Source organism: Alosa alosa, chromosome 12 (genome assembly GCF_017589495.1).
Source record: "Alosa alosa isolate M-15738 ecotype Scorff River chromosome 12, AALO_Geno_1.1, whole genome shotgun sequence".
NCBI classification, from domain to species: Eukaryota; Metazoa; Chordata; class Actinopteri; order Clupeiformes; family Clupeidae; genus Alosa; species Alosa alosa.
The window spans coordinates 32,980,656-33,005,823 of record NC_063200.1 but is presented as its reverse complement, the minus strand read 5'-3'; the positions used below and the strand labels follow the sequence as shown (position 1 = coordinate 33,005,823).

Below are 25,168 nucleotides of genomic sequence, written 5' to 3'. Positions count from 1 at the left end.
GGGGAAAGGGATGTAGAGGTAATCTTAAGTACCCTGGGGGAATTTGGGGCTTTTTCATCAGCCAAAGTCAACTGCCAAAAAGTGAGGCTCTATTGCTTGGTCAATGGAGAGAGGGGGAACCAAAACTTCCAGATGGGCTGTGTTGGAAAAGAGATGGGTTTTAAGTATTTAAGGGTCTTTCTGGGAAATGAAAAAGTAATGCAGAAAAATTGGGAAGGGGCCGTTGAAAATGTTAAAGGGCGGCTTGGGAGGTGGAGGTGGCTGTTACCAAAGATGTCATATAGGGGGCGCACACTTATTATTAACAACTTGGTGGCATCATCTTTTTGGCATCGTCTAGCCTGTGTGGACCCTCCACCGGATCTCTTGTACAAAATACAGTCCGTTTTAGTTTTTTTTTTTTGGGATCAGTTACATTGGGTCCCACAGTCTATTTTGTTTTTACCGAAGGACGAAGGCGGGCATGGTCTTATCCATCTGCAAAGCATTGATGCAGCTTTCAGACTGCAGTTCATAAAGAGACTCTTGGCTGGGCCCACGGATGCAGCTTGGAGTCTTGTGAGCTGCTCAATCTTAAGAACTTTCAAAGGTTTGGGGATGGACAAGTCCCTTTTCTTAATGGCATCGCATGGACTGAATGTGTCTGGTTTACCACCTTTCTATCGGAGTCTGTTTAGAATTTGGGCCCTCTTCAGTGTACAAAGGCAGGGGTCAGTAACCTCCTTATACTGGCTTTTGCATGAGCCTGTGATTGGGGGTGCGCGTTTGGACATTTCCGCAGTTGGATTACCTGCAATCAAGAAGATGCTTCTCAGCTCAAAGACTGTGATTTTAAAAAAATGTGATACATTTGGCAGGATCTGATTTTGGGAATGTGAAGGGGTTCGCTGATTGCCTGGGGTTAAGGTCTTGTCGGGTGGTGTCACAACTCCTAAAAAAATGGCGGGATACCGCACAGGGCTACTGCACAGGGGCGCTGTGCCCTGATGAGCGTGATTTCTTTCCCGGGCTTGTGCTCTCACCTATTTTGGAAGAGAGTGCTTATTTGTTTTCTGCATCTAAGGAGCCGTTATCACTTTATTTTAATGTCGTCACTGGGAAGCAGTTATACCATGCATGTGTGTGTTTAACAAAAAATGTTTAATAAATGGGGTGGACACCAGGGCTCCGAACCGGTTCAAGGAACGAAAAAACGAAAACCGAAAACGAACGGAATTTTACGGAATTTTACGAAGAGCGAAAACGTAAACGAAAACAAAATGGTCTTCAACTGTTCCGGAACAGAAACGTTATTCTGAAATCCACAAAACCGGTTAATAATGGTTTTTTTCGTTCTCTATATATTTTATAAAATTTCACAAAAGCATATCCTAAGTGTTCTACTCGTTTGATTGTAGGCGAACAGCCTAATAATTTGATTTCTGCAGTTTGAAAAAAAAAAAAAACCCGAATAAATGGACATTTGGTCCAAATGTGTATATTTTGTCTTGCTGTTGTAATGTAACCTATCCGTCTGCCACTTCGGATCTTAGGCCAGCTCGTAGCGTAGGCTACTGAAACTGATTTGGAAATTGCTTGTAGCCTATGCGTAATAGCCCATTTTGCCTGTCCACGCCTTGTCGTTTTAAAGTCGGGATTTGAAATGTTTGCGCAATTATAGCCTATTCTATGCAAATGGGATTAACGGGAAATTTGAGATAGGCCTTGTCAGCAACAGACAGGTTCGTTTATAAACAGGGTTGGAATTATAGCGCAAGCCTTTGAAGATCTCCATATGGATAAAACTTAGGCTACAACCAGGTAAGGAGTTTAGCACGTATCCAGAAATATTTTTGATAAGAAATGATTTATAGGCATAGGTTAGGCCTACAGTAAGTCTGTAGGCTATGGGATGGATAGCCCATCTGAATGTTTTTGGATGCCGCCTGTGATTTATTATTTTTGGGCATAGCTACAGTATAGGCTAAATCAAGGGGAAATAATGAGTACGTCTATTCTAAAGTCCACAAAAATAGACTTGATAGGCCCCGCCAAACACTGCGGAACTTTAAGAGCGAACAATATTTTTTGCGTTCGAACAGGTTCAGGACCGATATGTTGGTGGCGGAACGCATGCAAGAACGAAAACGTTAAACATAGGCCTACCTGAACCGTTCGGAACGGAACGTTTGAAAAATAATTTTGTTTTCAAGCCCTGGTGGACACACCGTGGTGCACTGTTCTTGGTTTGAACCCAGATAGAACACCGGAATGGAGAGCATTTTACAAACCACCTTTAGCCAAAAGAGTGAGCGACTTACAGTGGAGAATAGTTCATGGGGCTGTGGCGGTCAATTCTTTTGTCTCAATTTTAAATCCAAATGTTGGTCAGGAATGTCCTTTTTGTTTTCAGAGAGAGACTATTTTTCATGCATTCTCACAATGTGTTAGACTGAGGCCTTTGTTCCTTATTTTGCAGCGCTTGTTTAGTAAATTTGGTGCAGATTTCTCCACTGAGGTTTTTATTCTTGGTTTTAAGTACACAAGACGCAGGCAGAATGAATGCACATTACTGAAATTCATTTTAGGGCAGGCCAAGATGGCCATTTATGTCAGTCGAAGAAATAAGGTGGATATAATGCCTATCTCTCCTCTTCCCTTAAGTTAGCATAATTAGCACGCTGCGAAAAATTTGTTCAAAACGTGCATTCAAGTTGACTGCTAAGTTCTTATTATCTCAATCTCGATATAAATGGAAACGTCTTTTCCAAGACTCAATAGGGCCTGTCCCAAGGAGAAAAAGTATTGGTTTGAAACTTAAACACACGTGGGGAAACTGAACAGTCCAATCAGTAGACTATGATCAACTGCTTTGTTTACAATATAAACAGGCTTCAGTGCTGCTGACCGCTGATGACAGAAAGAGGTAGAGCTGTTGGAGAATAGTAGCCTAACAGTAGCCTACATATAATATCTGCATAATGTGTGCCGTCATGAATAAATAATCATGTAAAACAATTATATCAGTAGCTCATATACTAATATAATATATTATTATAATACATAATTATATTATAATTAATTATATTAATTTTATAACAGCCAAAGGTGATTAAAATCAGAGAAAGTTTACATTTAAAATGAAAGTGTTTAAATTGAAAAAAAAAAAAAAATCTTCTTCTGGTCCTTATTGCAAAAAATATCGATATTGACTGATATGAAACACTTTTATTGTGATAGTTTTCAGCCATATCACCCAGCCCTACTTACAAGTATCTGGAGATACACCTGGACGATAAACTGGAATGGTCAGCCAACACTGAAGCACTCTAGAACATTGGTTCCCAAAGACTGGGTCGCAGGAGATTTTATTTGGGTCGCCAGCACAATTTATGTTGTGTAACAGGCCTAACTGATACCATTTAGCCAGGAAAGCTAACAGTTTTCTATTAGGACGTAGTTCATCTCAATCGCAAAATGAAACAGTTCTGTGGGGCGCGTGCCATGGACCTCACAATTGCAAACTGCAAGGGACATGAATCAGCCTATTTGCACAAACATTAACGGACACCAGGTCTTCAACTTGACCGATTAAAATCTAGTGACTGTGCGGTCAACTAAACAAGACATCCATAGACCGGACATAAGGCTATTCAATTTGCATGTAGATACTGTAGTTTTGATTGTAGATGCACTCTTTAAAGTTAATAGCAACCTCCTCACATTCTTATTTCAGATTTAAAACGCACAACAGTGGCTACAATTTAAATGGACATTTAGGCTACAATTTAAATGGACATTTTAAACGCTATTCCTCTCGTTTTCCATAGCTGCTATTAGGCTACATATCTATCTATCTAGATATGGCTCTGAACTGGAGTGCATCACTTCAATATCAGATAAAAGGACCCTGAACAAACTGATCAACATTTTGGACAATGACCGTCATCCACTCCAGAGCGCTATCACAAAGCAGAAGAGCATGATCAGCTCAAGACTACTGTATGCACACTGCTAAAGAAGTCCTTTGTCCCTAGGGCCATACAACCCTACAATGCTTCACAAAAGGGAAGAGGAGAGATATACTTTTCTGCATGTCTGCCTCTCCACCCTCTCCTATAACAATGTTTGTGTACTGACTGTCCTCTGGCCCACTGTTCACTGCTTACACTGTTTACACCAGGGGTCTCAAATTCAAATGAGCTGGGGGCCACTGCTGCCAATGTCATCTGATTGGAGGGCCACGTCAGCGCTCAAGAATAATTTAAAAAAAGAACGGATATTTCTGAAAATGCATTTCACAAAACTGCAAACAGAAAGTGCAAGTATTTTTATCTCTTTTTAGACACCTGTGCTAGCAATCTTAGCTTATAAATAAAATAACGATAAAATAAATATTATTAACATTTATAAAAACAAACAAAAAAAACAGGTATATGCGCCAGGGTAAAAAAAAAAAAAAAAAAAGTTGGATTTTTACATCAAAATTTCAAAAGGCCATGGATTGAAAGTGGTTAGAGTCCTACTGTAAATGTGAAAATCGTTCAGTATGAACAAAAGTTAATGAAGGGAGAAAATGTACCCATCTAATAATTACCCATGCATATTATCACGTCACTGGATGGCAACCACCTCGAATTATGCACCTTTCAGTAAATACTGTTGAACATATTTGAGCAGTTTTACTTTCTTTTTTTGTCATTTCACCCACATTACAAATGAGCAGGAAAACAATAAAATGTAAACCAACAACAGTAAACTATTACTATAACCACAAAGTAGCCTGGTCAAATCAGTTCCTATCGCGGGTGACTTTGTAGTTCTTCAGAGCCCTATTTTTACTACCCCTGCTGTCTTGTAGGCCTACCACGTCCATTACGGACACTATCATCACGATTACCACTGGCACCTCATGCATACACACACAGACGCACCTCCATTCACATTGACTATCACTGTCAATAGATGATCGATCGTAATCTCCAAAAGGCAGATATTCTCCTTAAGAATCAGAATAGGTGAATAACAGACCCAAGACTTTCAACATCTGGTGTATTTCTGCTTCAATTTGTGCAAAACTATGGCCTGCATCGCTTCCGCGTCTTTGCATGTCTTTGTGTTTCTCGTGTGTAATATGGTAATACAAGTAGTTCCTGAAAACTTTGTGCAGCGAATTTAGGCTTGAATCAAAGCTCTGGATGTCTGCCAACTAGTGGTGGAGAGTATAAATGAAATGTCACCGTACTTCTAGCTATTGTCTGTTTTAATCAGTGTCGTTCTTTGTCACAATTAAAAATACCCTCAAGGGCCGAATTACATTATTATTTTGACATGAATAATACCCCCTGGTTTACACTGTTTACTGGCTATACTGTATTAGCCCATATGCACAACCCCTGCCTCCTTCCCCCAAGCCTGGACTGAGGCCTAACTTAATACTTGACAATGGCTGCAACCCTATTAATTCAGACCTCTAATATTGACTGTTGTGTCTCTCCTACTTTCTACTAAACTTTAGACCATATTCACTGCTATCCTTGCACTGCTATAGTTTTTATATTACTATGTCTGCATTATTCTCTTATATTGTCCACATTTAATGCTGGTCTCTAGACTCCAATCTTGCACTGTTGGCCTTATTTGCACTACCACCATGAGACACACTCATCATCACAGGGTCAGTCCCTACCCTGTCATTGCAAGCGTCTCATGCTTATACATCCCTAAGCACATTCATGTGGATTTTTGATTTAGAATCATTTACTGCACATATTATTTATTTGGATTTGTTATTTTATCATGCTGTTTATGTTGTAAGTGTATGTTGTGTGTGATGTCTTTAAGCTACTGGGACCTTGAATTTCCCCTTGAGGATCAATAAAGTATCTATCTATCTACCTATTTATCTATCAATCTAACGTAATAACCAGCCTACAATGTCATAACTTAATAGATTATTGGCAAAACGTTATTGGTTCAGAAATGTTATTACATTATTGACAAGTTATTACAGAATTGGCTTTATTACATTAAAATTATTACGTTATTGGCCGTTATTACATTATTGGCTGACACAATGCCTTTAATCTCACTTCTTGGTATAGTCAAAAGACAACTGCATTGTTGGTGAAGACAAGAATTATGTTTCACATGTTGCGTTATTGAATGAATCCCCATTGAATCTCCATTGTAAGCAAGCAGGCTATTTTTGTGCATCTGAATGAAAATGTAAAACGTTGTGAATGAAACAAGGAATTCATTATTAAAACACTGTGGAGCACAAAGAACCAATTGGATGCTTAAGGATAGCAGCTTAAATAGGCTAAACAATTTCAGAATGAAAAAGAAAGAGAAACAAAAGGAGAGGACCAATGAAGAGTTGCATTGTACAAAGTACTGCCAAGAACTGTCCACATGAGGCTAGTTTGTTGGTGTACAATAACTGATTTTTTACCTTGGCTAAAGTGATACAAGGCGTCAAATCAGTTTATCATTAACTAGATTTAAATATAAAAATTGCCATGATTGCCAAAAATCAATCTATATAATATGAAGCATGATTCACTTAAGCTCTGTGAAAATTGTTATCTCTGTACAACACTTCCAACATTATCACAACACCAAAGGCACTATACAGTGCAGTACGAGTTCAACAGACTTTTGTTTAAACGAAAATGAACTGTATTCGGTTTTAAATAGTCACTGATTTCCCCTTTCAAACCAATTATACAAAACAAAATAATACAAACTTGATTGTTTACTAAATAAACACCACTCAGAAGATGGCAGCATAATAACATAAGAAAGCTTACCTATTTTGCTTCTTTGGAGGAGGTGGAGGTGGTGTGGTCTCCCGGTTAACCTTTCCTTTTGCAAGATCATGAACATGGATGAGAGATGCTGCTGTTGTCCCTGTTACCAACATGCTGCCGCTGCCACTGTAACTGCCCTGCATGACTCGGACAGCTGCTTGCTCCTGACTGGCACTATTGTATGTTGTGCCCTCACCCTGCATACTAGAGCTACAGTTGTACTCTTTGCAGACAGAAGTCCCATTTGCAGGATGGTCACTGAGCCTGACCTTATCAGCCACCCCCTTCTCAGCCTCTGTCTCCTCCTCCTCCTCCTCCTCTATACGGACCTCTGGGGTCCAGGTATTGCTAGAAAGTTTATGCCTCCTCTCCATGGCATTGCCAGCCAGATGGTCTGTACACTGGGTGTTGGAATGGTAAGATTTGCCCACTGTGGAGACAGAAATGAAGCTCAAATCAGGAAGAGGGACAGGGGAACGGGTGTTCCTTTTTGGTGGTAGGGGAGGGCTACACTGGGATTTGGGCTTTAGAAGATCTGAGGAGGGTGTCTCCATGGAGAAAGAGGGTGTGGGCCACTTGAAAGAAGGGCTGCAGGGGTCTTGAAGTGCAGTTGGGCTGAGGTATGGCCATTGTGTACTAACCGCTGAATCCGGACTGCTCAGGTAGAAAGTACGGTTATTCTTCTCTGTGTGGGCTGCCATAACTGTGATAGTGGCCCTCTGACTGTCACCAGCCTTAACCTCCGGCTCCACCTCAATATCTGACTGCTCCCGTAGCTGTTCTTTCCTCTCCCGTTGTGGCCTCCTCTTTCGCTTAGTGCTCTCTGCGTAAATGGGCTCTGGACTGATTGGCCCATTCTGAGTGCTCTCTGGGTCAATCTGATAAAAATTTGCAGGTACCGTGACTGAGTCAGTGCTACTGCAGAATGAGCAGGAGTCTGACAAGCTGGCATGTCGTGAGTTGGGGCTAAGTGTAGGGGAAGGAAAAGTGGTGGACAGCTCACTGGTAGGATAGCTGGTATAGTCACTAGGATAGGCAGTGATTATGTTGATCTCGATACCCAAAGGTGATGAAAATTCCTGCTGCTGCTGTTTTTTTGATGTAAAAGTGCACTTAACCCTGTCAATCTGTGGCCTGTAGGATGTGCTGCTGACATTTTCCATCAGGGTTTGAGGGCCAAGGCTGTCATCCTGAGTTTCAAAAGTGCTTCTAATGATTCTGGAGTCTTTCTGGGTCAAGGCACCAGAAGAAAAGCTGCTGGAATAATCTGTGTTCCCAGGAATGACATTGTGGAATATGGTCTCCTTCCGCACACTGCTGCAGATGTTACTGTCAACGCAAAGTGGGGCCACATCCACAACTTTCTTTAGCTGCAATCTCTTGTCATTTTCCTGAAAAAGAATTTATGTTCATTGAGGAATTATCACATCAAGGATATCTTAATTACCTGTATCAATACCTATTTTAAGTGATTTATCAATCTCTAAAATTATTTAGTGATTGTGAAATCTGCTGAACAAACCAGCAGCAAAAAGCAAAAGTTGCTGGTTTGTTGCTGATTTGTTTGTTCTAACAAACCAGCGGCATACCACGGAATTCAATGTAAATGTTCAGTAGCTGTTGCTAGGGCTGTAACGATACAAACCAAATCGTGAGGTTGGTGTATCACGGCACAGTCTTGATTAATAACATTTAAAATAACATTTTAATAGCCATACCTTAGAACACCAGAGGATTACAATATAATATATATTATAATATATCTGTATTATTTTATATCCTGATATAAAAATAATTTACTGAATGTCTGATATTTATGACAGCACACTTTATGCAGATTAGCTTTTAGCCTAGGCCTACTATTTTTATTACAACTCTACCTAACAAAGTAGCATAGATGACTAGCTTATCTACTGATTGGACTGTTCAGTTTCCCTATGTATGTTTAAGTTTCAAGGTAATTGCTCTCCTTGGGACAGACAGGCCCTTTTGGGAAATGTTGGTATTGAGATGATCAGTCAACTTGAATGCAAGAGTTTTAAACAAATATGTACAGCATGCTAATGATGCTAAGCGGATTTAATAGTAATTTAGCTAGCAGTTCTCTATGCGTCCTTGCTTTCACGATTGTGAATGTTTTATTTGGATTGTGTTGGCCAAGTCGTGCGTGTTCATTGAGCAGGAGAGGGAGGGAGAGTGAGAGGGAGGGAGAGCGAGAGGGGCAAGGAGAGGGGGTTTAATATATTGTTCGGTAAAGTTGAACACATATTCTACAATGAAAGCAACAAGAGGTATGAAATTATTATTTATTTATTATTGGACAACGTAGGCTACCGGTAAGTAAAGTGAGAGATGTGTGTTGCTTATGCAGCTGCGTAAGCTGCAAAGCACTGTGTGAACACTAGAAAGGGTGTGTCGCGGTTCTGCCTTTTTACACTGCGACACAGTATCGTGGATGAGTGTCGCGATTTCGGTTTCCAATCGCATATCGTTACAGCCCTAGCAGTTGCACTTTAGGCTTTGTTTTATATTCAAAGGGGTTTGTTATCCTCTAAAACGGAGTATTACTTTTGATGATGCAAACCCTGCCAAAACACTAAACAGTTTAGACATTTTAATAGAAGTTTTATAAAAAATAAATTTATTAAAGGAAGCACTATGCAACAATTTTAGCAAAAATGACTTATAATTATGCAGGCAGAAAAACTGAATATGCAACTTTCTGGACCCGGTCTCGAAAAAGTAGTCAGATTGTAGTTTTGAAGAAGACTGCAAAACGGACACCGACTTGGCTTTGTTGCTGTTGAAATTGTAAGTAGCCTACCCTTGGGTGAACTTCGTCTTTGTAATGTGGTTTGATAGTCTCTTGAACAATGTGTTTGCTCGAATGTTTTATTGTGAGCCCTGTATGTGTTTAGCTTGGTTTCTTGATTGCTAGCTCGCTAGCTAGTGGGGTGTAGCAGTCACTTGCTACCGAAGCTGCAGGGGGAGCTGTGTAGTGAAAAATGCGAGCCCAAATCCGGCGAAAACCCAGAAACAGCGAAGGAATAACCAGACCTGCATAGTGCTTCTTCAACTGACTGATGTTTAAATACATTACAACTCAAATGTGTTATCTTCAATGACTTTTAGCTTCCCAGTAATAACATATACGAGCCAACTACACATCTTCAGTGTAACATTGCAAACAATCTGACCTTACTTGTTGAAAATACAATTGGAAGGACATAGCAAAGGATATAGAATGTGTGGACAAATAAAGGTGTAACCTATGTATATTTCTTACATATTTCTTGACTTGTTGAGATCAATCTGCTTGGGATGAGCAGGATGAAATCATTTAGCTTGATAGCCAAGCTTATACATGCCACCTTTTAGAACTGATTTAAGAAATAATTAAAGAAGAAATTACAGAAATTACTCATGGTTCACTCTACCTTCTCTGCGTTCATGCCATCATTAGCCTCCATCTCAGAAGACTCTGAGCTCATCATGGTGGGCCTGACGGCAATGATGGGCTTGGAGTAGGGTGAGGGAAGGGTCACACAGTCATTCTCCTCACCGCCCCCCACGCTTGTCTGATAGCAGCTGGGGACAGTGCTGGTGGTGTGGGCACTACGCGAGTGAAAGCAGTTCTTACATGAGCCAGGTTTCCACACGTGTTCTGCAAACTCACCACAGGTCGACATCTTCCTGGACAAACGGGTCTGCTTTCAGGTCAATATGCAGCAGACCTTAATAAGCTAAGGTAGGGAAGCTTTGACATCATTCCCAATATTGCACTGTATTATGTTCCGTTTTCAGTATTCACCTGCAAAGAGAGAAGACTAACCTCAAACCACTAAACATCTGAATCAGAGCAAAAGAGGCATATAGATAACAACATTGACATCAGGAAATACAGCCTAATATTGCTAATCATTTTAAAGGAGTACACCAACTTTTTGGGAAATTAAATTTTTTGCTGTTTACTCCAGAGTTAGATAATAGGATGCATACCCTCCTCTTCTCTGTGTGTGCAATACAAGTTTGCTTAGCTAAACATTATTAATTTACTGGAATTGGGAGTTCTGCTTAGGGCTGGGACAGTAACCGCATTTTTTATTTTATTACTATGCGAAAGTACGAGAGAATTAACTGGCACAACACTTTATTCTCTTTGTTCATACTCGATTTACACAAAGACGTTAGACTTGAAAGCTGTGAAATCTGGCCAGAAAGGATTCATACATGAACGGATTCTTACTCCATTAAAGTTGAAAAAGAATTAAAAAATATTTTCTAGTTTGATAAGAATTTAACTTAAAGGGACACTAGTTTGATAAAAATTTAACTTAAAGGGACACCATCAAGCCTGATGCTTTTTCTCTACGAAACTCCCACTCGCTCGGTCTGAAGCTCTTTTCCTTTTCTTTGCGTCTTCAGTCAAGGGTTTTCGCTGCTTCTTCGCCGGCTCTGCCATTACACACGTTTGCAACAATCTCTAGCGTTTCGTTAGCCTGCCTCTGTGCTGTAAACTGATCCTGCTTCGGTCGGTGGGTAGGATACACCGAACTTGCAAGTGGGATATTCTTTCTACAGGCAGTAGGGGCGGGCGAGAAAACGAAAACACGAAACCGTTGCCTGGTGTCCCTTTAACCCTATTAGGCAGAAGCGCCCCCTAGTGGGCCCGCCGGCGGGCCCATTATGAATATTCAAATTAGCTTGTAATTTATTCCTGCAGTCATCAATATTCATCCAAAACAACCAACTAGTCATTGTTACTAACATTCCAACTATGTGCATATGTATTGTGGATAGCCCTAATGCAATAGTTAACTAGAACGAACTATATTCACCTAGCCTAGCATGTTGCTATTGTTTACACCGGAAGTAGCCTCCCTTTAAAACGGAGCTCTTTAAACATGTTCAAGATGTAAAGTTAAGTTCAAATAAACTCAAAATAAAATTATTTACCTTCAACATATCTTAATAATTGGCTTCAGCTGCATGGATATGTCCAAAAAGGTTGTTTATTTGCTTGCTCACGTTACAGTGAAGAACAGTAACATTTACCCTATATAAATGCAACAAGATCTTCTCAAACTCTTCCCGACCGCCAAATTCAAGTTTACATACAATGTTATACATGAATCAAAAGCTAAAGATGTCCTCTTTATAATTCCAGAGTTGTTATTTGCTGTAAACTAACTAGTTTTGATAAATGACGGTCTCTTTCACCTATGGTGAGAACGCTTGTCTTGTTTACATTCAAACGTGGTCTCTAATATTACTTCCTATTTCGCGTCAGGCTTCCCAGAAGTGATTGAGGTCTTTCTTAACGAATAGTATGCCTTCTTACAAAAACATAGATGTGTCATTTACCCTGATTGGTCTAACCATGCCTTTCCAAGGATAGTGCGTCATAACAAGGACCCACGTGTAGTGCTTATGCGCATGTTGATTACGCAGAGGTGAGACACGGCGCCGTTATAGTCAGCAGCTTTGACGAGCGATATCTTTGCTTCTGACGATAATATTGCTATTTTAGCATCATGGCAAGACCACGAAGCATGACTTTGGAGGAGATTCACGCCTTCATTGATGTGGAGTCGGACTTCAACTTCGAGGAGATTGGGGATAGTGGTTCAGAGTCTGGCAGCGTGGACTCCGAGGTAGAGGATGCATTCGCGGAGGGCATGGATGTCCTCCTTGACTTGTAAGTGATCTTGTGTCTATTCACGTAATGTAGTTGAAGTAATGCAAATGTATATATATATAAGGATGTGTGCCTTTGCATAGCTGAACTTTATGGTGCATGTCACGTACGAGCGAATGAGATACTAAAAGTCTCACGAATGTTAGCCTTTGCATTTAGCTGAACGCAGTGCATGTTATGTAGGAGAGAGAGAGAAAGAGTGAGATACTTTGGCAGCCTGTTCGTCATAAATATGTCCATGTCTTGCACAGTGTAGGAAAGGGTAAGGCATACTATTATAATGTATTGGCAAGTAAAATGGAGTAATTTATCATAGAAATTAGAGATGCATACAGTACCAGTGTTGCGAGCTAGTAGCCACCCTGCCTAAAAGTTCTGCGGCTCCACGTGGTCAGTGCTACTGCTGCCCACCCTAAAGTTGCTACTTTATCATCACTATTAACCTGTTAGTAGCATGCCATGCAGGTGTGCCTTATAATACTACATGGTGACCATTTAAATATGCAAACTTTTACATGTGGCTCATTGTTCTTATACTATATGACTCCATCAAACATGCACTTGTTATGTTGGTATAGTGATCAATTTTTTGTGAGTGATACATTTATTAGCTTGCACAAAATATAATTAATTACTCAGTGTAACATATAGCCATTTCTCATTTTAATATATTGTCCCATCTTTTTGTTCATGCAGTGCTGAACCATCTGCCCCTCTGCCTCGCTCCCTCACCTCCAGTGACCCTTTGGAAGGGACCTCAGCTACAGCCCCACCTGTCAGGCCTCCAGCGTCTCCCCCCATCGCCACTCCTGGTACCTCTGCCACTGGTCCCTCAGCCAGCACTAGTGCACCTCAGCATCGTGCAAGAGGCCCAGCTCCAGCCCCAGCCTCAACTCCATGCCCTCCTGCAGCAAGGTGTAGTGCCAGGTGTGGCAAGCGCCCAGTCCCAGCCTCAACTCCATGCCCTCCAGCAGCAAGGCGTGACAAGCGCCCAGCCCCACCCTCAACTCCATGCCCTCCTACAGCGAAGCGTGGTGCCAGGCATGGCAAGCGCCCAGCTCAAGCCCCAGTGGAGAGTGACCCCCCAGTGGACATGTGGCATGATGCAGACTGGGAAGATGTGGAGCCTCCTCCTTTCAAGTTCTGTCCCAAGAGGACCCCAGGACCACAGGTGGACAGTCACCTGGATTACCGTCCATCTGATCTGTTCCAGCTGTTCTTCAGCAAGGAGGTTATGCACACTCTTTGCAGGAACACAAACCTATACGCTGCGCGGAAGTGTGCAGAGGGGCGCAAGAGGCAGTGGAAAGACGTCAGTGCTGAGGAGATGTTCAGGTTCCTGAGCATCGTCGTTTACCATGGCCTGCTGAGGACGTCAACAGCGCGGGACCTGTGGAGGAAGGACCCCTTGCACAGAGAGCCATTTCCAGTATCGGTTATGCCGGGGTACCGCTTCGAAGCCATCATGGCTTATCTGCATATGAGCGACCCCGCTGCAGATGCAGCAAATGACCAGCTCCGGGGCCAGGCTGGTTTTGATGGGCTCTGCCGCCTCAAGCCGCTTCAGGACCAGATCCTAGCTGCCTGCAAGGCCTACTTCCACCCACGGCAGCACATCTCTGTGGATGAGCGCATGGTAGCCAGTAAAGCCAGGATAAGCATGAAGCAATATATGAAGGATAAGCCCACGAAGTGGGGGTACAAGCTGTTTGTCCTGGCTGACAGCTCCAATGGCTACACGTGCAACTTCACCGTGTACGAGGGCAAGGCGAAGGCTCCATCTGGTCAGGGCCTCAGTTTTGATGCAGTGGTCGACCTGCTCCACGTACCCTCTCTGGGCTCAGGGTACATGGTTTACGTGGACAACTTCTACACCAGCTCCAAGTTGTTCCTGCATCTACACGGGTTGGGCTATGGAGCATGTGGCACCGTACGGGAGAACAGGATAGGCTTTCCCCGTACTAAGGAGAACGCCTTACCAACAGCTGCCACTCGTGGAGAGATGCGGTGGATCAGGGATGGCCCGTTGCTGTTTGTGAAGTGGCGAGACAGTCGTGATGTCACCATGTGCTCGACCATCCACAAAGTCTATGGGGGGCAGACTATACAGCGGCGGGTCAAGGACAAGCGTGCAGGCACCTGGTCCACCCAGCACATCCCTGTGCCAGAGCCGGTGAGGGCGTACAACAAGTACATGGGGGGCGTGGACTTGTCGGACTTTTCTGTCACCCAGAAGATGCGGCGATGGTACATGAAGTTGTTCCTCCACTTTGTGGACATTGCAGTGGTAAACAGCTTCATCCTCCACAAGGAGATGGCTTTGGCGAGGAACGAGAACCCTCTCCCCCAAAAGGGCTATAGAGAGCTGCTGTGCCTTGAGCTCTCGGAGTTCGCTGAGCCACAGCCATGCCCACCAGCAGAGACTTCCGGTGAAGCAGCCACGCCTGCTGAAGCCACTGGTGAGGCATCCTCCTCAAACCAGGAGGAGGAAGGGCCAACAGGGTGTTTCCCTGTTACTGTGGGGGAGGTCTCCTCTGATCCAAGACAGAGGACATCTCAGGGGAGAAGAAAATGTGTGCACTGCAAAATGAAGACAATCTTCATGTGCAGGTCTTGCAGAGTGCCACTCTGCATTATTGTGGACAGACTGTGTTTCACAGAGCACACATTGACTGTACATATTGTAAATAGGTTCCTGTGTTCTGGAGTTCCGTGTTCCTTTTTTGTGTTCCTTTTTTGTCTCCTAAAATCCAACCCCCCCGTCCTCGTCGTAGGAGGTGGTAACAGCACATTGCAGATATCATATTTGCAACTGTTCTGGCTAACGGGGCTCTGGTGTGGACTGTTTTCTAACACTTCTACATTTCCCCTAAAAGACATTAGCTTAGTTTCAATACAGTATTTGTCATTTGGAGAGGTAAGGATCCTCCTTATTGGTTAACTTGAAATAAGTGTAAATATTAGCCTGAAATTAAGTGAAATTTATATTTACAAGGTCAAAACACAAAAATACCACACACACAACCTGCTATATGGGGAAAATCTTGTTTTTGTATTTTGGAGAGCTTGGAGAGGTTATGGACACTTGGAAACGCCTATATGCACCTATTAGAAATTGCTGTGTAGAACCTATGTAATTTTATGCATCTGCTTAAAATTTTGGAGTTTGCTTCCTAAGAACATGTAGATACAGGAAATGTAGTGTATGACCTGCTGTTCTAACACACCATCCATGGACACACTGACAACTACAAAAATAATAGGCGTTTTTTACTTTTTTGACATTTTCCTCTGTATATGATGTTCTAAAATGTAGACTTAATGAAGGAAATAAAGGTCTGGAGGTGAATTAATGTCTTGGCCCATTTGTTGTCTTCAATTTAAGCCCTTAATATCCAATGTGCTGCATGTAAAACATTAGATAAAGAATCTTAAAGTCTTCAAGTACAAATCGTTCCAAATGAAGCTGGAATTCCTATCTGCGTAAAGGGGTTAACAGCGACATGTAGGCTAACCTACCTTTGTTACAACATGACGCAGCCATTAGAAACCGTTTTAACAGTAGCAAAAACGTCATGAATGTAACAGTTCTAAAATCGTGATAGCCTTGTTGATTAAACTGTCTGAAGCATTTGCCATTTTTTTTTTTTTTTTTTTTGGGGTGTTAAAGCAGTATACCGTGTATTTCTTGCTTTTCAACCATGGTAAGAAAAAATCCATACTGTCCCAGCCCTAATTCTGCTAAGGGTTCAAGTAAGCCTAAAGCTCCCTTTAGCTATAGGCTAACTGGAATAACCCACACTTGTATGTTCACTTTTTCAAACCTTCCAAATTACAGCCCTTTGGTGTCTACCCACCCCCTGGGATTTCCTGCAAATATCAAGACCCCAACATTCCACTACAGTCCAAAAGGTGTAAGGCCTGGCTGTCGGAATGCAAGGAATGTGAGAGGCATGAGTCACATGGGGGGTGAGCCTGCCTGGAAAGCCCTTCCACACCAAAGCCTGAACAGCATGTTCAGGTGAGAAAATCAACACAGCCTGCAGCCAGATATCTGTTCTTTCTGTAGTCCACCATCTCAATACAAACAGACAAGTCCTACCTTTAAAACATCCAGATTTCTCTGTCTCTAATAATTTTGCACTTATTAGTATTTATTTATTGTATTTTAACTTATTAGGTATGGTTAGAGTAAATGTGTGGTGTTATGTCTGTCTTGAAGCTGCTGTGGCACTGTCATTTCCTGTAAAGGATTAATAAAAGGATCAAATCTCCCTCTCTCTCAAACTTTTTTTTCCTAGTAGCAGGTTGGAAAATCTTGAATTTGAGTTTATCTGAAAAAGACGTGGGAAATATACCTGACCTACAATCTATCTATAAATTGCAGGAACGCATGTCTGTCTGTTATTCACATCTCTCGAACCGTTAGTCCGATTGTTTTCAAACTTGGCAGGAGTCTTGCTACAGACACGAGTAGGTGCAGTGCCAAGTTGTTTGGATTAGTAATGCAAAATGTATTGGTAAATATATTGGTAAAAGCAGCACACTTTGGCTTTATCCACTCTACTGTAGCCACTCCTCCTCCCACACAGCACAGCGCAGGACCAGAGAAAGAGGGGTAATCAGAGTTGTCAGCACTGAATCACGGGTCAACATGCAAGATATATGGATGGTTATCATGTCTGACATCAACAATAAAGACTCGCTGTATGCAGTTTGCTTGCATAGAATGATTCCACGGATTTTGGAACAACACGCCAACACGGTGTGCAATGGCTATTCAAAACTCAAAATGATGTGCAATAAACTGACACTTTGAATAACCCAGCCTACTTTGGACTTAAAGGGAAACTTGGCAGGATTTCCCCCTCTGCTGGAGAAATTGTGCATTATGCCATTTCAAACTGTAGGAAAAGGTAACGATAAAGCACATGGATTTGTTTACAAGCTAGCGAACGGTTAGCATAAGTTTGGCAGAACTATGTGGATGTTACAAGGTAAGAAACACGATTTAAAACTAGTTTCTTGTTTCTCACTTCTCTTTCTGGGACGATAGTCTCAATGTTGCAAGGTTGGTTTTCCGCCTGAGGACGCTAGGCGCAGCGGGGAAAGTCACCATTTTCACCGGAACAGGTCATTTAACCAGCCAAATGATTTCTAAACGGGTTTATTACGTTGAAATAGTTGCCATGTTCCCCTTTAAGACTATGAATAAACCAACGACAATTCTGACGGCAAGGTCCCAAATTGACACGAGCGATAGGCTAATGGTTCAAAATTTAAGGACGTTTCAGAATGCCACACAGCTAGACAATGAGTGCCAGACAGAGCGACATGTCACTTATGCTACCAAAGTCGCATCTTTCTACAAAATGGTTTGTGTTCTGTCATTAAGTTATTCAATAGGCTAAACATATAGACTTACATCAAAGCTGTAGGCTTATGTAATTTCGATCAGTGGCAGACAGAGCGTAATAGGCTAGAGATTGTGTCACATCGTTGCGTCACAAAGTTTGAAAACTGCTGTGAATTGACGTGGGCCCTGCTTGGCAGTCGTCTCTCCATGACCCCCCTCCTCTTAATTCTAGGGGAGGCTTCAACATGTAAATGAAAATGTTGTCAGCTATACAAATGCAAATCAGGATAGCAGGGGGGAGTTTTGCCCCAGGTGACATTTTTCTAAAAGGTATTAACTTAATTTTAAGAAAACCTCTGGTATAAATAGATCAGGCTCAGTATAGCCTAATTAACTCTTTAATTTTAGCTTGAATTGATTTATTTAATGAAAGTATGCTAGATTCACTACTGTGCAGTGTTTCCCATACATTGACTAATCTGTGGCGGGGCGCCACGAAATAAAAATCGGCCGCCACAGATTAATATGCTATGTTTAATTTAATTTAAATTAAATATAAGGTCAAATCCTTGCATTGCCATTGAGCTGCGCTTTTTACGCACGCAGCCTTTCCTTGCCCCGGCCGCTCCCTCTCGTAGCCCGCTGCCACTCCTCTGCATTTGCATTTAACAAAATATTCACGATTGTTGAAGGATTATTGTTGCCACATAGAAGCATTGTATAGAAGACGTCTGGCTAAATTGCTATTAAATCCGCTTTAGCATCGTGACCATGCTATAAATTTGTTCAAAACTGCTGCATTGAAGTGAACTCTGCTAAGGTCTTATCACAACATAGTAGGCTACATTGAAGAGACTAAACTAAGTTATGAAATCGAGCAGTATCTCAAAGCTAACGTTAGAATACTGTTTGGATGTCGAATTTAGCATGCTTAGCCTACTTAACAGCTGCTTGTCAATTTCGTTGAAGGGCTCATTTTATTGACTCTGACACTGAATGTTTGCAAAATCCCGATATAAATGGAAAAGTGTTTTCCAAAATACAAAAGTGCTTGTCCCAAGGAGAAGTACGAACCTTTATTTTAACTATGTACTAGAAAACGTTATGAATTGCATCCACACATCAGCAGCCTTTCAACTGTGTTACAATTGCAAGGGTTCCCTCAAACGTCTTAAAGTGACAGGCACTCAATTAGACCTATAGAGCTGGTAAGTCCCGCCCTTTCCGTTATCCCCGCTGGACCTCTAGATTGAAAAATCGTTAATGCAAGTGAATGTGAGAAAATAATTATTTTCTGGTCCCGTTTGAATTTTGCCATGAATGTGAACATGTGTTGTCTGTGAATTTTTATTATACATTTTCGTGTAAAGAAAAGCGGGTAGAAGTTTGATGCGGTTAAACTTTGTGTGAGAGCACTTTGTGGACTACAACTTTCCGCTAGACGACAGATCATTAGTTTCCCATAACAACCATCAGTTCGTCGAAATGTAGAGGGTTATTAAGATCGACTTTGAACACAGTGAACCATCCAACTTTACAATCACACTGTATCGTAGTGTTAATGTGTTGAGTGAAGCTAGACATGTTTCAAATATTTTTGTTACCATGTGTGTTTATTCCTGCCGTTACAAAAACTAGCATCTCAGTTAATGTTAGCGATTAGAGCTAGCTCACGTCACAGGCGACATGTAGTCTTTCTCGTTATGTCTTTTCCACAACTGATAGCCGAAGAATCATATAATATACTGTCAAACTCGTAACATGAAAAATTATATAAAAAAAATTCACAGACGACATATGTTCACATTCATGGCACAAATCAAACGGGACCAGAAAATAATTATTTTCTCACATTCACTTGCATTGACGATTTTTCAATCTAGAGGTCCAGCGGAAAGGGCGGGACTTTCCAGCTCTATACACTACCAAGACGATCTTAATACCCCCCCCCCCCCCGTTGTCCAAGTCAGCTACCGCCACAAATTGAATCCAATTCTGTGGGAAACACTGCTGTGTCATTAGCAATGGCCAATGTTTTATAAAAAAGATACACAAAACTATTTATTTCAACAATTAGTTTTAATCAGGCTTTGCCACAAAGGTGCATTCCATACAAACATCACAGTCTCCTAGAGCTCAACCACTGTGCATAGTGGCATGACTGTGACCCTTTTTTTTTGGTCTTGTTTAAATGCACAGCGGATGTGTTAACCACACAACTCCCAGCCATACGCTCAACAGGCAGAAATGATGCTGGGTATGACATGTCTGTCCCCTGCCAGCTCCAATAATGGAACCCGACTTTAAACAGTCGATAGACTCAAGTTTAGATTCGGATATCCCCTTCACACCAACACAATGAGAATTTCAGAGGCAAATATACAAATGATTGTCTTTATCACTACTTTCATTCAATAAAATTATGCAGTTCAATAAATAATAATTCCCAGGTAATAGGCTATTTAGGCACTGCTGGACTTAGGGCTGGGCGATATGGCTGAAAACTGTATTACGATATAAGTATTTAATATCAGTCGATATCGATAATTATTGATTTTTTTTTAAAAATCTATTTCAGATAAGGACCAATTGAAAGTTCAATTTAAACACTTTTATTTTAAACTTTCTTTTAATCACCTCAGTTATCAATCAAAGCAAACAGGGAAAAGAAATAGCAACACAATCATGAAAAACACTCAAATAAATAAATGTGCACATAAGTCTGAATGAAAAGCAGCACTGGTTGAAGCCTGGAAATATTGTAAACAAAGTAGCTTAATTTGCTAGTTTATCATAGTCTACTGGTTAGACTGTTCAGTTTCCCCACGTGTGTTTAAGTTTCAAATGAATACCTTTTGTTCTTGGGACAGGCCCGTTTGAGTCTTGAAAAGTACTTTTCCATTTGCATCGGGATTGAGATGATTAGAACTTAGCAGTCAATTTGAATGCAACAGTTTTGAACAAATTCATGCAGCTTGCTAATGATGCTAACCGGATTTAATAGCAATGTAGCCAGTCGTCTTGCACGATTGTGAATGTTTGGATTATGTTCATGCTGAGGGGGGGATGCGCCTGTTTGGAGGGAAAGAAAGAAAGAAAGAAAGAAAGAAAAAGAAAGAGAAAGAGAGAGAGAGAGAGAGAGTGTGTGTGTGTGTGTGTGCACGGAGCAAGGACTCATTGAGAGTCTGTGTTGAGGTAGGCCTTCTTCTATTGCCTACTCTGGTAGAGTTGCACATAGCTATACAATGCAAGATATATTTAGCCTATTTATTTATTTATGGACAACATAAGGAGGTGTGTGTTGCTTTTAATTATCGAATTTTCTATCGAACGTATTTTTATTGATATCGATTACATGTCTATATCGCTATCGTTTTATCGCCCAGCCCTAGTTGCCCTAGTTGGACTACTTTTTGTACCTTCACCATGACACTCACTCTCTTGAGCACCTTACCATGCACACAGAACTACAGGCCAGTCCCGGCCCTGTCACTGCAAACGTCTCATGCTTGATCACACTCAAGCACACTGTGGATTTTTTTTATTTAATTTATATAGTATATTTAGTATTTAGTTTTGTTAGTTTTTCTTATCTTCTACTGTCTCTATTGTACAGTGTTTTGTTATATGTTTATACTTATATTTACCATTTCTGCTGTAAGTGCATGTTGTATTATTATTATTATTATTATTATTATTATTAATAATAATAATATAATAATAACAAAAATCAAATAAAAATAATAATAGTAAATAGAAAGAAAAGGCGAATGTATAAATAATAATAATAATAATAATGATATAAAAGGTCTAAATATTAGTCAAAGCAAGAACATTGTAGCCTAGAAATCTAGACGCACCCTAGCGGCGGCAAATTAATTTGCTCAGCCTGTACGTCTAGTATCGAACCATAGGGATTTCTATTGGCTTAGCACCGTGGATGTTCTCCAATCACAGCGCTCTATTTTGTTAGAGTCTTAAGGCGGGCTTAATAGGATAACGACAGTCCTGCGACTGTGAACAACAAGGAAGGTGGCTATGGCGAATGAAGAGCGGTTGTTTGAATCGGCGTTGGCGTCAACTTTGGAGGAGTTGGACTTGTGCTTTTCTTTGAAAGTTGAGCAACACAATGCACTTAAGTCATTACTTTTCGAAGAAGGATGTATTTGCCGTTTGCCGACCGGATACGGATATGGTCGTAGCGCTGGCCTATTGCATGCCTAGGCAGTTTGAAAGACAATTCTCTGCCCGCCCCTTGGATTAAGAGAGGTGAATGGTTCGATGCCAGACTATACATCTCAATGATATAGGATGGCCCCGCCAGGCTAAGAACATTGTGCAACAGACATATCATCAATCCTATCATCTTGATGTGGTCTGGCTCGTCAGTGCTTCCCATCAGTAACTTGTTTAGGACTCGAAAAAAATAAGGACTTGGACTCGACTTGGCTTTGGTAAGACACAACTTGGACTTACTTGAGACGTCTCTGTCTTGACTTGGGACTTGACTTGGACTTAAGTGTTAAGACTTGAGACAATTACTTATGACTTGCCAAACAGTGACTTTGTCCCACCTCTGCTGATATGTCTTAGATATTTTATTCACTATAAATATTACAAATAATAGCCCATTCGATGTCTCCATTCCCGACGATATTTGCTGATATCGATACACCGTCCGATACATGTTAACCATGATGAGTACCGGCACTTTTTTCCCAGCACTGCTAATATTTTACTCATATGGTCAGAGATGGCAGAGAACAGAGAAGTTGGTGTGCTCCTTTAAGGCTGAAGTCTGCAGCAACACCCAAATGACTAAGTTATGGTGTTTACTTAGGAATAGGTTTTGTGAGGTAATATTTGACTCACATAGTTACACAGGAAAACTAAGTCTTTATTGCTGCAAAGTCAATGTTATTAGCTCATTCCAAATATTTCAGGAAACAGACTGGTTAGGTTTAAGTAGAATACTTATGGTCATTAGCCTAGTGTACATAATGTTAGGCTACATTAAGTGACCATAAAATAGTCTACAAATTCTCCATAAATTGGCCAAGACAAAACGTTGACGCTTTGACAATAAGCCTTAGACGTACATGAATTTGAGCTGACCTTACTACGTTACGTTATTGCCATATAAATTCTCCCATCTGGTCATTCTTGGCATATTTATTCCATGAAAAAACGCTCTTGACATGCCACTATCATTGCTTGTCACGAATACACCCACAGACAATTTATAATAGTATAACGTTATAGCTCTAAAATATTAAACGTGTACATTCACAGTACACAGCGGCCTATTCAGCCACCTGTTCGTTTCCTAGTTTTGTGTTGCTTAAGTGTTGAAAGCACGTGCTTAAATTGTCTACCTACTCAATCTGTATCCCTGTTGCTATGATTACATTACCGTTCACTTACCGGTATATTTATCTGGCCTAGCTTTCACAAGAACGACCGTTTTGAAGCCTATGACATATGCATAGGCAACAATTTAGACAATAGCACCCGACAAACCGAACCATCTCGCCCCCTCGTCGTCCGGTGGGGCTGGTGACATGTTGTTTGCACTTGGGGTAACGCACGATGCTTCTTATTTATCTAAGCGACAATGCAAAACCGACTGAGCAATTAACGTTAACAGTGATCAGTCACGTTAGCCTGTACAGTCACCCCAGAGCACCGGACTTACCTGTGGACAGCATGCGTCGAACAGCAGCCCAGTATACTGGCATACCGATCTGCACCTTAAATTTCGGTGGGGAAAGCTGCTCTGTAAATTCCACACCGACCGACTACGGATAACGACCACACGGCGCAGGCAAAGTCAACTCCTGGAAAATAATCCTAAATCATCAGATATCAGGACTAAATTCATTGGAATGCGTGTGGTTAGGATTCGGAACAGTGAATGATCTATAACTCCAGCCGCGAGAGGAGAGGGGAGGAGCGCTGTAACACCAAACCTGCTGACGAAACAGAGAGAGTGAAGTTCTACCTACATCTTAGGCCAGCCTACTACATCTAAGTTAGGCCTACATCTAAGAAAACACATTTCGTTTCCTTTGTGGTCTATCGTTATGAAGGTTATTGTAGTCAGAATGTGTTTTCACACTGGAGGGATTTTATATGGCCTACTGTTTTTTTGTAGTTCCGTGTTCGCACTACAGGGAACTGGGGGCGATTGTAGATCTAGTTCCTCTAGCCGCAGTTCATGTAATCATAGACCTCTTTAGACGACACACCCCTCTTATAAAGTGTCCGTGCGATTTTTCCAAGGGGGCAGGCGAATTCCCGGAAGTAAAAGAATGGAGGCTGGAGGGACCACTTCTCTGCTAACCCCCATAGAAGCCCATTCATTTTAGGAATTTTTTGAAATGCCATAACTTAATATAGCATATATCCTGTGCCGACATTGTAGCTTCTGTATTATCTACATAAACAATAGACGGCAAAACAGGCTCAGCTACCTTGTATGTAACGTTGAGGTTCCCGTAAGAAGTATAGTTAGCGAGTCCGGTTGTAGGGCAGCTAACGCACCGTAGGGAGACAACCGTATCAGAGCCCGTCTACGGAGAGCCCCACTCTCTATTAATCCCATACTAACTGAATTTGGCTGCAGTTCACCAGAGTTCACCTAGATGGCGATGTGGTGAGTCAAAATACAAGGGGTCCTATGGAGCTACATGGCTACATTTATTGTTTTCACCTATTTAACAACTAAAACCCTCAGATTTTATTTTATTTTTTCGCCAAAATGGATATGGATTATCAATCAAAGTGAAATAATCCGGGGAGTCATGTCCTTTCGTTTTCTTACAGGTTGGGTCGTTGTTGCCCATAACACGCTATGCTATGCTATGATCATGCTAATGAATGACGTCATTGACACGTTTGACAGGCTTTTTAGAAGAATTAAGTGACTTTAAAAAATATAATACTCAACCAAGTGTATTGTCTTTGCCTCCCCTTTGAATACAATATTCAAATTATTTGAAAAAAATTATATCCCGAGAAAAGTGGATTATGAGGGGTACAGCTCCATAGACCTCCATTCATTCTGGACTCGCCCGCGAACGCCCCTTGATGCAGTACCACACCGGAAGCGTTCCGAGAGTGAAGGTTCTCCCCTTATTAGACATTCTCTGACCGTATTGTTTGGATCATAGACTGTATATAGAACTGGACAGTGTGCCGTCTGTTAAGAGTGATGCGAGCACTAGTCCAGAGCCTCCTGGTGGCTGGTTGCAGTACAATGCGTAACTCCGCCCATCTCCATGTATTTCAATTTCAAAGTAGCCAACTTTCCGTGTCACTTTT

General features: G+C 41.4%; 1 protein-coding gene across 1 annotated transcript in view; it reads right to left on the bottom strand.

The window, feature by feature from the left end:
• The window catches only part of LOC125304551 (inactive tyrosine-protein kinase PRAG1), a 68,746-nt gene extending 44,738 nt beyond the window's left edge, over nt 1–24,008 (bottom strand). The window contains exons 1-3 of the mRNA XM_048258936.1: nt 23,541–24,008; nt 10,229–10,602; nt 6,792–8,182 (exon numbers count right to left, since the gene is read on the bottom strand). Coding sequence (XP_048114893.1) covers nt 6,792–8,182; nt 10,229–10,480 — 1,643 coding nt within the window. The 5' untranslated portion in view covers nt 10,481–10,602; nt 23,541–24,008. The remainder of the gene's footprint in view (nt 1–6,791; nt 8,183–10,228; nt 10,603–23,540) is intronic.
• Nucleotides 24,009–25,168: the final 1,160 nt, after the last annotated feature.